Source organism: Mustela nivalis (assembly GCF_964662115.1).
Source record: "Mustela nivalis genome assembly, chromosome: X".
NCBI classification, from domain to species: Eukaryota; Metazoa; Chordata; class Mammalia; order Carnivora; family Mustelidae; genus Mustela; species Mustela nivalis.
The window spans coordinates 5,175,683-5,190,654 of record NC_139040.1 but is presented as its reverse complement, the minus strand read 5'-3'; the positions used below and the strand labels follow the sequence as shown (position 1 = coordinate 5,190,654).

Below are 14,972 nucleotides of genomic sequence, written 5' to 3'. Positions count from 1 at the left end.
GTCCGTTTGGTGAAGAGAGTGGTTCTATGCAGAGGTCCCAATGAGTCCTACAGTCTAAACATGACTTAGAGGTTCCACTGACTTTAGAAACTCCCTTTCAAGGCTGTGTTCATATCTTCAGATCCACGGTTCTCACGCATCTCCCCTATATGTGTAAAATCATTACGGCTTGCTTTTAACTTTATTTAATAGTTTTGAATTTAGTACTTTACATTTTTTAAAGATTTTGAGAGAGAGAGTGCACACATATGCATGAGTGGGGGAGCAGAGAGAGAGAAGCAGATCCCCCGCTGAGCAGGAAGCCCAACATGGGGCTCCATTCTATGACCCCGAGATCATGACCTGAGCTGAAGGCAGGTGCTTAACCAGCTGAGCCACCCAGGGGCCCCTAACACTTTACATTGAAGTGCTGATGGATATTAACAGATAAAATAAGTACATAACTTGGGGGGTAATTTTGAGGGTATTCAATAGCAGAGATTTTTTTTTAACTAATAGAAGCTGTGTAAAGATTAGGTCAATGTCAAATTGAAAACAGGACTAGCTATTGACAAAAACAAGGGTAGCACTTAGAACACTGGAACATGTAATAAGTATAAATACAAATTTTATAGAAGGCAGAAATTCATTCAGGAGAGTCATAAGGAGTGAGTTATAGCTTATGTTTGTCCCTTGGGTGAATTAAATATGTAATTTTTATGCTTTTACAAAGATATTAGCCAAAATAAAGAAATTTTAGTGCCAGTTGGATTAGATAATGAGATTGAATTATTTACTTTCATATATGTTGTTACTACAGTAAATCCTATATTAATATTTTTAAACAAACTTGTCATTTTAAGATAACAGTGTTTTTAAAATATTTCCTCACCTAGCTTTGTAAAATCACCAAATTAGGTAAACAATGATTATTAAACTTCATGAAATACACAGAACAAATGGACTTCAACTGGTTTTTAGTCTCCCCCGCTCAGCCTCTTCTTGCAGATGTAGTTAATTTTTATGATCCCTTTAGGGTGTGTATGTTCGGTGTAAAGAAACTAATGTTTATTCTATACTAGAATCCAAATTTAATTCCTATATATTTTTTTCCTACTGGCAATCTCTAATCAAATGCAATCCTAAGGAAAGTTGACCAACAGAGTGCCAACAGAACCAATATTTATTCTTGAATGCAATGGGAGCATGGGCTGCCGAAGGCACAGACCATGGGGGTGTTAGGCAGAGACGAGTTGGGGCACTGGAAAAATTGGGTTCTTGGTTCCCAGTGCTGCTACAAACATGATGCAAAGCCCATTACCTTTCTGAGCTCAATTTCCTCATCTGGAAAATGAAGAGACCAGAACAGCCTGACTGCCAACATATCTTCCTGCTCTAATAGTCTTTGTTCTAAAAGATGAGCCTGCATCATTAGCTCAAGCATGCTACTACCAGGAGCTAATGAAGAACTTTATTGAACTTTCTCAATCTCCATGAATCTACATGTGCTCTGGATTTTATCATCCTAGTGATGCACCTGTGGCTTCTAGTGGTGAAAATTGGAGTTACCTATGTACATGATCGGTTTAAGTGCAAGATTAGGAGAGTATCTGAGAGAAGGAGAAGATGAGGAGGAGAAATCACTTGACCTCCGAGGTGGAAGAGACCCAGATTCACAGCTTCTTTTGCTTTTCTCTTGTTGAGGGTTTAACCCAACTCCCCTCTTCTCTGGAGCACCTTAGTTTCCTCCTGTGTTAACAAGGGCAGTTTCTCAGGCAGAGGCGAGGGGAATGGACAGATGGGTGAAGAAATCAGAGCTAACAGAAAAGCCCCATTCCAGAGAGAAGCTTCTCACCATCACACCTTACATTGGAGTGAGTGACAGAGTAACAAGTAACTCGTTATTTCTGTCCTTTTCCTATCAGCTAGTGGGGTGGTCAGGAAAACTGGAATCCTAAGACATAAGACGCAGAGAGAGAGAGAGAGAGAGATCGATCAGAGGTTTTTGGTTAATTGAGAGTAAAGTGAGTTATGAGTGGTGGGTCAGTGGTTTTGATGGCACCATAATGTGATGAACTGTGTTCTGTCTTGGGGGGAAAAAGCTGGAAGAATGTCCTGACTTGCTATGAAGGAAAAAGTCCTCTGGTTGAGCTTTTTGGCTCCACCTCCCAACAGGGAAATAGGTTTTCACACTCATAGGACCAATTCCCCCAGTCCTCCTCACTGTGAATAAATTTGAACTGTTTAGCCCAATCATATGGTGATTAATTCACATTTCTGGCCTGAGCATTTCTTTGGGGGCCATGGAGCACTTCCTTGCTCTGGACAACAAGCCCACAGTGTACATGGTACATCACATCATTGGGGGACAGCCATATGCTTTTCTCTGGTCCCCACGGGGCAAACAGGTTCAAATGCAACCTGCCTGAATCATAAGAACTTTAATTGAGTAGATAAAGAGGTCTCCATAATTATAAACTGCAGTAGGTATAACAAGAGGCTAAATACATAGCTGTGGTTTTAATTAGCCGGTGCTTCAAATTAGTTATTTTGGTTTCAGTCAGAAATCGGTGATGTTCTGCACTGTGAAAGCCTTATCACTGTGGAGTTCATTCCCCATTACACCTCGCCCTGTGAAGCTTTCAATACAACACCATGCTGAGCAAAGGAGGAAGAAGTTGGAACGATTTGGTTGCCTTCCAAAAGCGGTGATACTCTATGGAGATTCAATTCATTCTCGCCAGAGATAGAATTAACTATTCTTTGGTATAGGTGTTAAAAAACGCAGCAGGCACTTTGCTTGCAACAGATAACACCCATGTGCACACTCAATCTGCTATTCACATTTTGTCTGGAATTTGGTAGCTAATGAACTGATGCAAAATGGAGCCAGGAGCCTCCCTCACAAATCAAACCCAGGTTGAAAGCGCCCAGAGTGCCCTGGCTGCTGGCCGCTCAGTGTTGCACAAGTGGAAATACGTTTCCTTTTCTTCTCCTCATCCTTCTCTTCCTTCAGGGTTTTCATTATATCTTTCCCTCAGAGAAGAAGGAAGGTAGTTTGCACAGCCAAGAGACCAGAGCACCTCAGTTCTCTTCATGGAAGAACTGAATGTGATCTATGGGCCTGTCATTCCTGGCTATCAGATGCACTGGATGAACAGATAGCTAGAAAGCTGACATCTTGCTCACATTTTTTGGAAGCACGAGATTTGGGCTCTTGTTTTTGTGTGAAGAGCCAACTGCTGTGGCAGGCAAAGAAATGAAGTGTCTTCCTTTGCAACAGAACTTCCCGGCTTGCCTCCCGCCCACTAAATATTGCTTTAACTTGGTGCACCTCCACCCCTGATGCTCCACCTCTCTTTCTTATATTTGGACACACTAATGATGGGCTTGGGAGATGCACGGCCCGTGCATCGTGCTCAAGTCTGATCTCATGCTCCATGTGCACGTTCTGAAGATGTAACTCTGTCTGCTTGATCACACCTCAGCCTCCAACACAGAGACACTGCGACCCATGGCAACCGTGTGGGGTTCCGATCTCAACTCATGACCAGTGAGGAGAGATGATGCCAGCAAGTGTCACCTCTGTGGATGGTGTCTGAGACTCTGAAGGACAGACTGCCTTCCAGGATCTGGACTTGTCATCTTTCTCGACCAGACGGGCCCATATGTGGGGTCTGGGCATGGTGTAGTGCTGTCAATCTCCCTTGTTTTCTCCAGATGGTGATAACATTCATTGAGCCCCCTCATGCCTGGCCTAGCAAGCTCCTCTGTGTCTGGCATTGTTTGTATTGTGAAAGTATAACGTACGTCTGAGCATTCTTTAAATGTGGCCACTTTTGAAAATCAGAGGAATGAAGTGCTGTTGATTCAGAAGATAAGGCTATCAAAGTCACTTTGAATCTGTCAGTTCAAGGATTCCTGTGGAGAAAGGGAGTGATTAAGTGTAAACTCATACTCCATGTATATAAATATCTAGTTAAGCATGGCTATTTCATGCTCCGGGCTCTTATTTTATAAATTAAAAGTTATGATACTCATGAGCAAACTAGAAGACCAAGGGTAGGCACTAAGGTCTGGGATGTATTCAAAACCTGTCGACTCTACTCTTCTATCATTTATCTCTTGTAATTCCTTTAGCTATTATGTTCATTTGCATGCCAATTATCTAATTAAGTCTTAACATGGCAGTATTAACATGGGGAAGGAAAGCGACATTTGTACACCACCTGCTAGGCATTTTATATATGTTCGTATGACTTAGATTGGCTCCACTTATATGTGTTCACTTCAGGTAAGATTTTGATCAAAGGCAGGGGAAGAGAAAACCCAATGGACAAAATAAATCCACCACTTTTGAGACATACAGGTTATGGGGTAATAAGTATATTCTTGCCTAATTCTTCATTGGGAAGCATTTCATACTAGAAAATCCCAGGGCCTAGAGTATATCTTAGATATTGTCTGGAAGCTTCTGTACTGATTCTCCAATGGGAAAGCCTGAAACATGAAGAGTCACAGAGCTATACAGCATTTATAAAACATGTGTGCCTTGAGGTCATTCAAGACTTTTGATACCTTTTGTTGTTAGCTGTTTGCCATTCAAGCCAGACACTTTCTTTGTGAAGAGTTTCCTAAAGAGGCTGTCAGTCTCCTATGACACAACTATGAGGAGAGAAAAGACACGCCCACCACAAAAAAGGAGTGTGAGCAAATTAGTGGTTCAGTGTTTTGTAGACTTCCAAAAATGTCCGTAAACTCCCCTATGATTTCATTACAACAGGCTAACTTTGGCTGTGGGCTCAGGACAGAATTATAGGTGGCCTGTGACATCTTGGTTAATTCCTTTCCCTTAGGACTTTATGACGTCTGTGAATTCTGAGACTTAAGCAGTTGGTAACACAAAGCAACTTGAATTCAGCACTTTTTTGCAAGTGGACTGACTTTCAGGGAGCATCTAATTGCCTGTGGTACTCAAGTAGGGACAAGAGAAGAGGATTCTGGAACACTCACATGGGCATGAGTATGGTTGCTAATAAGCATGTTTCCATGTTCTTCTATATTCCAAAGAACTAGTCATGATCTTAAACCCCTTGAGAGTCAAGAAAATGTTTCTCCACTCCCCATGCAGTATATCCATTTGGGTAGCCTTGGATTGTGTTGTTTTTCTTCTTATTGATAACAAGAGAGATCTGAATGACATGACTAATTAATATTTTTCTTCTTTTGTCTTTTTCTTTTCCTATCAGTCACTATGAACAAGACCGTAGTGCACTTAAAAAAAGGGAGTGGGAGCGGAGGAATCAAGAAGTCCAGCAAGAAGATGATCTCTTTTCTTCAGGCTTTGATCTATTTGGGGAGCCCTACAAGGTAGCTGAATATGTATGTAATTTGTCTTTCTGGAAAATGGTTGCTTGTTAAGTTTTTGAACATACTAATCAACATTTCATCTATTATTAAAGCACCCAAATCATTTCCAGGAGAATATATTTGACAAATAAAATCTATAAACACATTGTATTTGGGGCAACTGCAGCTTTCTGAAGAAGTCTTCAGAGGCAAATTCTGTCCTCGGATTTCAATGGGACTAGTGAGTCTTCCTGTTTCCGAGAAGTTCTGTCTCGCCCAGCACTTCCTACAGCAAGCAGTGCTCCCTTGATGCTTTTCCCCACCATGGCTATTGGCAAGGCAGCCCCTGAAGACTTCATCAGAAAGTCAATGGCTGTGTCTTTCTCCTCCCAATCAGTGCCATCTGTTGCAAGCAAGGCCACTGTTTTCCTTTTCCGTGTTAGGTTGTTAGTAGCTGTGGAGTGGTTTGAGTGCTCTTTGAAAATCCTTGTTCTAGGATGAAGGGAAAAGCTGATCATTTCCTCCTGGTGGTTAATCATCCTGGATGAGGAGATTGCCTCAACCAAGGATGGGGGGGGGTGGGCAAGGGGGTAGCATAGCCAGGTGGATTGCCTAGCATAGCCACTAACACTCCTGCTGCTCTCTCTATAACTACTGATTTCATGATGACTGCCTCTGAACTTTCTATTCAGGGTGGGGCTTGGGGGAAGAATCTGGTGGAATAGCTGGCAGCTGGTTGGTGTTTATTGAAATTTAGTAGCAGTGTAATTTTCCATAATGAAACAAAATGATGTAAGAGTTAAAACAACAATAGAGGGAAATTTCTGAGAGTCATGCTTTTAGACGGGCACCAATTAGGGGACAATGACTTCTGGGAAAGGAAAGGACTGCATTGGCACAAATACCACGTTGGGGTATAGAGTAAGCTGTTGGGCTCAGTGACCACTGAGAACAGTCTTGCTGCCTTGTTCACGATAAGTGAGCATCTCTTGAATGAGACTCAGGTGCCTTCCGAGTTCAGGAAGTCTGACAGAGAGAGTTAGGTTACCTAAACTGCTACTTTCCAATTTGTCAATAATAGTATAATCCTTAAAAAAGCATTTCTCCTATCTCAATTGATTTAATTTACATACTGCCTTTGAACATGTGTATTTTTTAAATATATTTTTTTTGTTTGTTTTCAGACCTTTTTAGAAAGTAATACTCAGGGGTGCCTGGATAACTCCGTTAAGCATCTGCATCTTGATTTCAGTTCTGGTCGCTATCTTAGTGTTGTGAGATCAAGCCCATGTCTCAGCCTCTGCTTGAGATTCTCTCTCCCTCTCCTTCTGCCCCTTCTGCTTGTGCTTTCTCTCTCTCTCTCACTTCTCTTTATTTATATAAATAAATAAATCTTAAACCAAAATATTTATTTGATGGCCAGAGAGAGATCACAAGTAGGCAGAGAGGCAATCAGAGAGAGTAAGGGGGAAACAGGCTCCCCGCTGAGCAGAGCCCAATGCAGGGCTCGATCCCAGGACGCTGAGATCATAACCTGAGCTGAAGACAGAAGCTTAACCCACTGAGCCACCCAGGCGCCCGTGAACATGTGTATTTAAGGACATGATGAGTTTAGTGAACATTTGTTGAAGGCCCACTACATGCTAGTCACATCTTAGACAAATGCACAAAGAGGAGTAAGACATCATGAGCGATGGAAGGGAAGCGTACAGAGCAGCTGCCACAGAGGTAGGCAGGCAAGAGGTTAGTGGAGACTTGGTACCTCATGCCAAGGAGACTGGACACAATTCTGTACATGAAGAGAAATTACTGCACAGTTTCAAGTAAGGGCATGGCAGGACAGACAAAGCATTTTGAAGATGATGTTGGCAGTGTGGTGAGTTGGTTGGAGGTGAGGCAAACGAGAAGGCAGATAAAGAAGATTTTGTAGTTAGCTAAGGGGAATTCATGGCAGAGAGGATTTAAGACAGCAGAGGGACAGTGACATGATGAGATTGGATGTCTGACTGGCTGTGGAAAATGTGAGGAGTAAATGATTCTCATATTTCTGACTTGAGAAGATGGCAGTCTCATTAACGGGTTGTTCAGGAGGAAACAGCATTGGTGCTTGCAAAGGAAAAGAAAATTAATTCTGTTTTGAGCACAGTTGGTTTGAGATGCTGGTGGGATATGAAGAGAGGCCTACTGGTAGGCATTGGGTGTAGGGATCTGGAGATAATGAGAGTGCTCAAGAGAGTTAGATGTGAGCAGGGAGGTGGTCATGGAAGCAGTCAGATGACTGAATAAGGAGGACAAAGAGAGAGTCTTGGGGAGGAGCAGCATTTAAGGAGTAAAAGAGGTGGTGACGTAGACACCAGGAAAGGTAACTAAAAAAGAGTGAATGATCACAGAGGTAGGAAGAGAACTAGGAGAATCATTTAATAGAAATCAAAGGGATATAGGGTTTTATGGAGGAGGGATTTGTTAGTTATTTGTGTCTGGGAGAGCAGGAAAGGTCACCACTGGAAAGTGGCTGTTGGATTTGGTAGTTGGGGGATGGGGGGATCAATGACCTTAGGAAGAGTTGTTTTATTCTGTTGATGGTGGTGCTCATTGTGGGAAGTAAACTGCCTGGGCTCAGGGAGTAAATGGGAAGTAGTAAAACAAAGAAATACAGTAACTTTTTGTGTGGAGGGAGGAAGAAAGGAAGGTAGGTCAGAACCTGAAGGGAAAAATTTTATGGAAAGAGGCTCCTTTTTTCATAATGGGAAAAATGTGAACATGTTTAGAGATTGATGGGAAAGACCAGGTGTCAGTCAAAAAGGAGAGGGTAAAGGGACAGGAGGAAAAGGTGACGACAAGTGGAGCAGGGTCCCAGAGGAGATGAGCAGACACAAAGTCAAGAGTGTGTGAAGAGTGACTAGCCATGGCAAGACATTGTGGCCTTCATTTTTTCCAGAAAATGGAAGAGAGGTCAAAGGATGATAGGTGCCTTATCCATTCTTAAGAAAGGAATAACCAGATGAGTTTTATGTCTTAACTTTGGATGAGTTAGAAAAAGGAGGTTTACTCAGAGTCATTCTTAAAGTTTAAAGTCTATTCCATGTTCAATGTTATTAATATGATGAGGTGTAGAGCCCTTGGTTTATCCCCTCTTTATAACTTAAATCATGTTGAATTAATGGTCTTATACCTTAAGGTAAATGCTATCTCTTATTAAAAAGGTCTGTAATATAGATACATATTTATTTTTAGATGTCAGCAGTGTGTTTTTGAGTAGGCAGTTTAAAAAAAAAAAAAACCTGTGATCAACATTGCCAGACATTTTCAGAAGTCATCTGTCTTGCTATGACAAGAGTGCATCAGGTAGAGATGCTAGGAGGGAACATTCATCTAGCTCAGGGCCAGGCCTGTTGTGTGATTAGTAGCCTGTTGCCTTTCTGTTTCTCAACAAGTGATAGAGGTTGTGATTCAGTTGAGACTGTATAGGAGAGGAATTGAGCTAACAGTTGGTGACCCAGTGATTCTGTTTCTTTCACCATTGCTTTGATGATCAGCTACCATCTTATACTGTGTCCGTGTTCAGGATTCCCTGAGAAATCACTAGAGGGTTTGCTTTCCCTTCCCCCTCCCCCAGATGATGATACTAGAACTGATGTTCCCCTCCATCAGCTCTCTAGACCTGGACTGGTATGGACACCCTTGGGGTATCTGGACATGCCAGTAGCAGTGGAAGTGTTAGAGCTGGTCCATGGTCCATTGGTAGACCCTTCCTTAGGGTTGTGGTAGGAATACTTATCAAATTAAAAATCAAAACTCCTGGTGGTGGATCAGGACTTTCAGGAAATTTCTTGCCACCCTAAAACCTAAAACATGGCCTATTAAGTTATCTAGTAGTGTTGGTAGTTTGTGAAGTAGCCAATAAGCATCAGTCCCTAAGACCCACTGCCTTTCTCAGCAGCAGTTAGAATAAATGGTTATCTCTCATCATCCTGGATGATTTCTTTCCTTTCTCTGCTTCACCCCTACCATTCCCAGAATGGAAAGAAGGTTGACCACCCTTACATTCAGTTGGTGAATGGGGCTCCATGGGACTGCTTCTATTGCGTATAACTTTCAAATCTGACTTTGTGCTATGGTGTTGAGAAGGATGCCTTCAAAAGCGCTTGAAGAACCTGAAGCTATTTGACGTGTCTAAGCCAGTGTGGAAATACTGGGAAGGCTGAGGAACTGGTGTGTAGCAAGTGGCTGCTATCTGCCAGATACATGCTAGGGCTTTATATGGGCCTGTTTAGTCCTTCCAACATCTGGAGTACTCGTTTTCCTCATGTGGCCCACGAGGAATCTGAGACTCAGAGAGGAGAAGTGGCTTCTCTACAGCTTATATCTGTGCCAGCAGTGAATCTAGAACCCAGTTATGTGGTTCATTACCTGTAACAGGAAGCTGCTGATCTTTCCACAGGGGGTGAGAAGACCTGATAAGCTTACCTACCTCCTGTGTGACTTTGGTGAAGAAAGTTTATTTCTCTGACTTATAGTCTCCTCCTCTCTGAAGTGAATAATACCTGATATGAAGTAATCCCTGATAATAATAATAAGCAACAACCACAACTGACATTGTATAGCTCTTTCCACTCTATGAGAATGAAGAAAGTGAGTCACAGAGAGATTAAGTGGCTTATCCAAGGTCATTTTTATTTGGGAGGTAGAAGCCAGACTGAGATCAGAGCTGCTCTCCTGACTCATGTGGTTGTTGTAAGGATCAAATCAAATGAACCGGGGACCTTGCTTTGAAATCTGCAAAGTGCTATACAAGTTCAGCATGTTAATGTTATTATAATTAAAGAAAGAAATAGCAACTTACAGCTTAGAGAGATTAACTATAAAAATATTACAATTAGGAAAAAAGGAATTACTAAATCATATACAAGAGCCAAACTGAAATAAAGGGGGGAAATGAGCCTCAAAACTTAAATTATTTTGCTACTTTTTATTAAAAGAAATACTATGGTACAATTGCCTCCTAGTACATTAATTTTCAATGAACCTCTACTACTGATTTGTAGATAGCATTAGAAGCAAACTGAGGCAACTTTGCATTTCTTAGAATAATGAGAGGCAAAAAGCTTCAATATGAAGGAGTGCTGTTAGTCATGGGCCACAAACCAGACATATAATTTATGCCTGAAAATACTTGGAAAATTAATTTCCTTGATGATGGAGAAATTGTGATTATTTAGAAAATAAGAACTGCAGAGGTTACCTTTAAGAATCAACCAATCATCTAGAATGGGAAGTAAAGAACTGGCCAAAGGAAAGAAGCCTATAATTGAATGAAATGGCCAACTTTCATTTTTGCCATTTTTATAATGTCCAATCAAAACTGCCAAGAATACCTTGCTCCTTAATAGGAGTACTAAGAATCCAGAGAGTGCAAAAGAACATTCAGTGCAAATCAAGTCTCTGGGGTCTATAGTCATCCCCATTGTGTAGGGGCATAGAAATGTATTTCAGGCCCCACTGGGTTTTTTATCCAGTGGCTCTTCTATCTACATCTAGAGTAATTTAAAAAACTGGTTGACAGTTACCCAGCACTGGTGGTGGAAAGGCAGAGAGGTGAATCAGGTGACCTGGACTGTCCTGCTAATTATTATTTGGAGATTGTTAAATGGTGGACTTTTTGAGGCTATGTGTCTGTGTGTCCTCTGTGCCTAACCCTTCTCGTGACTGTGTTGAATTTACCAGTATGTGTCTTAAGCATGGCCATGGTAATTCCTACTTGTAGCCACAGCACGTCTGTTTTGCAAAGCATATGGATCTTCCTTCAATCAGAAACTCAGAAAGTGTCGCCAGTGAACTCAACCTTGAACTGTCTGCTTCGCAGTTCTGATCACAAGTCCCTGTGAGACCGTTGCTCTGTGAGGAAGCTAGTCTAAGGGAGTTGACACCCTTTCATTCCTCCAAGGTATCCCAGCTCTGGCCGTGTGTCGTCTGTGCACAGGAAAACCCCACACCTGGAGCTCTTAGTTTAGCCCCCCAAATCCACATAGAGATATGCCTTCACTGAGTTAGACTTTAATGCAGTGCTCTTTTTTTAGTCATCATAAGAATAAGCCACATGAAGAACATCTTTGCATCTTCTGTGAAGTTGGTGCTAAAAAATTTGTTTTCTTGTTAAAAGGTTTCTTTTAAAAGGTTTATTTATTTGAGAGAGAGAGAGCAGGGGGAGGAGCAGAAGGAGGGACAGAGTGAGAGGGAGACAATCTCAAGGAGACTTCACACTGAGCGAGGAGCCCCACACAGGCCTTGAGCTCATGACCCATGAGATCATGACCTGAGTCAAAATCAAGAGACAGATGCTTAACTGACTGTGCCACCCAGTTACCCCATGTTCAAAGGTTCTTATAACTGAACCAAAGAGAAGAATTCTTTTTTACATTTTAGTATCTGGCAACCATTTGTCTTATTTAATAAATTAAGATATGCCTCCTTTCATCAGACAAACAGAATTCAGTAAGCTGTGAGTTTTTCTTTTTTGCCTTAGCTACCAGGAAGTTCAAAGTTCAATTTAATGTTCAATCATAGTAACCAAGTCAGCCTGACTTTTGATTTTCTGTTTGTTTATTTACTCCAAGCTATTGCAAAGCCTTTATTTTGATATAGGTAGGATATGACTTATAATTGGATTCAATTTGTGTCAGCAACAATTTTTTGAGTACCTGATATGCGCCTGACCTGGTGCTCAGTCCTGAACTGAGGTGAATGAAAGGTGGTCTCTGACCTTTAAGAGTTTATAGTTTTATGCAGAAAAAGAAATCATTGCTATAGTAAACCTACATGGTGGGAGGTTGATTTCCTAGATCTATTCAGAGAACTTTAGTTTTCTTCTAATTTTGTTTAAGTAGACATAATTTTACACATTGGCTGGTTTATAAGTTCTAATTTTAAACATATTTTAAAACCTAGAGATGGGGAAAAAAACCTCAGCATGCATTGGAAAGCCAGATCATTATAACAGTAGAAGTAAATGAAGAGATATTCAAACTTAACCAAGGTTCTCTCCATTGAAGAAAAGATAAGCACATCCCTTTTATTTACTGTTGAACAGGAACAGGAATGTGACTAGCTTGCTTGCAAGCAAATGAGTCTTAAGATTCTTGAGTCTTGATTATGTTGACCTGGAGAGAGTGAATTACTTTTCAAGAATCTGAGGTATTGTCCTGGTCTCTCTGACATCTCAAGGCAAGGTTCTGATGCTGTAGAGCTTAGTTTCAATGGAAGTTCAATGAGCTTTCAATAGAAGTCCAGTAAACTCCCAGAGAAAGTTCAGTCAGTTGAACTTGGAGCTTTCTGCTAGCTAAGGCAAAAAGAGAAAAGTTCTTATAGAATTCTTTTTGTGTGAAGGAAGGAAGCAACATCCAAATTCATTAAATGAGTCAGTGTAAAACAAAGGCATTTAACATGAGAAACAGCATGGTGTTGTCTCCCGCTTTGCTGGGTCAGATCCTTAAAGATAGCCAGGTATTGGTGTTTGTTAAGCCATCATGTGACCCAAGAGGTAAACTGTTTGAGGGGCCAGAGCTACTCTGTAAGTATTTAAAGCTTGCACTAAATCCTTTTTTTATAAAATATTTTATTTGACAGAGAGAGAGGGATCACAATTAGGCAGAGTAGCAGGCAGAGGAAGAGGGAGAAGGAGGCTCCTCCCTGAGCAGAGAGCCCAATGTGGGGCTCTGTCCCAGGACCCTGTGATTATGACCCAAATTGAAGGCAGACGCTTAATGACTGAGCCACCCAGGTTCCCCTGGAGCTTGCATTAAATTCTTACTGGGCCCTCAGCATTATAAAATCTCTTTGTTTTGAATTAAGGGACTGAATAGGAGGGAGACTGGGTTTGGCTGCTACCCAAATTGTTGGTCATGCACCATTTATCAAAGGAGACCACTCTACCCAGAGTGCATTCTGGTCTTGGCTGAAGAGTAATTTGTGCCATTAAAATGGACAAACCTAGGGATTTTCAGGGAATAGAAGTGATCTCTACCTGTTTCTATCTATTAAATAGGCCTTTCAAATGTACTTCTGAAAATGGAGCAATTATTCAGCTGAGGTTTATATGGAATGTTAATTGTTTAATCACTGCTTTAGCACTAAGGTTGCATGTGATGCAATATCAGATGTTCTTGTGGATAAGAAAACTGAAACAGACATTTATTGGATTTCCAAATTCTCCACCCCCAACAGGACCCTCGTAGCAAATATTGAGTGTACTTTTTTGTAATCTCTGGAATCCTATTTCCCTCACAGCCCTTATTTCTTTGGAAATGTCTTATATGATTTCACACATGCCATGAGTTGGATACTGCTTACAATACATGGATATCATGTTAACAACAAGGCCAAGGTCACCAGTTTGATTCCCTCTCTGGTTGCTCCTTCTTGGTATCCTTTGTCGGCTCCTCTTCTTCTCTCGGTCGCTTAAAGGTTAATGTTCCCCAGGGTTCCTCCTGAGCTTGATCTTCTCATTCTGTATTTTCTTTCTCTGGGTGATTTCATCCATTTCCAGCACTTCACCCTTCATTCATATGCACACTTCCATCTTCACATACAGAGAACAGCACACAGCCAGACAGCCTAGGTCTAGACTGAGATCCCAGCCTTGGATAGGCACACTCCCCATCGATGTCAGGAGCTTGGGCTGGGTTAAGGGCATGTAAGAGTTCTGAGAAGTTAAACATCTATCTTCAGTGGATGCGGTGTCATTGGGGAAGTTGTCACCCCTTCCTGCGAATGGAGGGCATGCCTATGGTCCCAGAGACCTAGAGGCTACATAGGGTGGGTGTCTAACCCATACAGTGGTCCTGCTACCACATGTCTCCATGGAAGCCAATAACCTTGTCTCACTGCAACATCTTGGGCTAGAGTAGTACAGCCTAAGCACAAAGAAGTCCTTTGCCCTTCTGAATCCAACAGCTTGTTTTGAAAACACCTTTGGCAGGTACAGGGTACAATAATAAAAAGTCACTTTTAAAGATGAACAGCTGAGCTTTCATCCAAGTCATTTCTTCTAAGTATATAGGTATCTACCATTTTCTAGTTATGAAAGCTGTGCTTTATGTATTACAGAAACCCATGCAGCAACTTAATTATTGGAAGAACAAGCACAGCCATTTTTAACAAGCTTAGTATTTCATATGGGGGATGATATAGCCGGGTCTGTTGATTGTCCATAGAATGATTTAGTTGCCAACATCACTTTGGAAATCTGGCTTTGTTTTCATTTACGTAAGCAATAGCTTAAAATTCTTGAAAAATTTTTCTAAATCATTGAAAAAACACAGGAGAGCTTGAGTCAGTGCTGATGAACAATTGCACCACTTCAAAGTAAACAAGTATGAGTCATCAATACATAAACACAGTTGCCCCAGAATATGTGGGCAGACACTAGTAATTTATACAGTCCTTTGATTAAAAGGAATTAGATTCGCTTTAGTCATGTTAGCTCAATTAGATGTTGAGCTTTTCTAAACCAATATATTCATGATCGCACAATTTCACTGACTTCCTGATCCAATGGGCTAAGCCTTTTTCATGGTATAATGTGGCACAAAGGGCCGACATGTCAAGAACAAATATATGTTGAACATTCCATTATAATTCCGGTGATC

General features: G+C 41.3%; 1 protein-coding gene across 4 annotated transcripts in view; it reads left to right on the top strand.

Moving 5' to 3' along the window:
* Nucleotides 1-14,972, top strand: part of AFF2 (ALF transcription elongation factor 2) — a 462,610-nt gene that overhangs the window by 153,491 nt on the left and 294,147 nt on the right. For all 4 annotated transcript variants that reach the window (XM_082716439.1, XM_082716438.1, XM_082716436.1 and 1 more), the window contains exon 2: nucleotides 5,229-5,349. In XM_082716439.1, coding sequence (XP_082572565.1) covers nucleotides 5,229-5,349 — 121 coding nt within the window. The remainder of the gene's footprint in view (nucleotides 1-5,228; nucleotides 5,350-14,972) is intronic.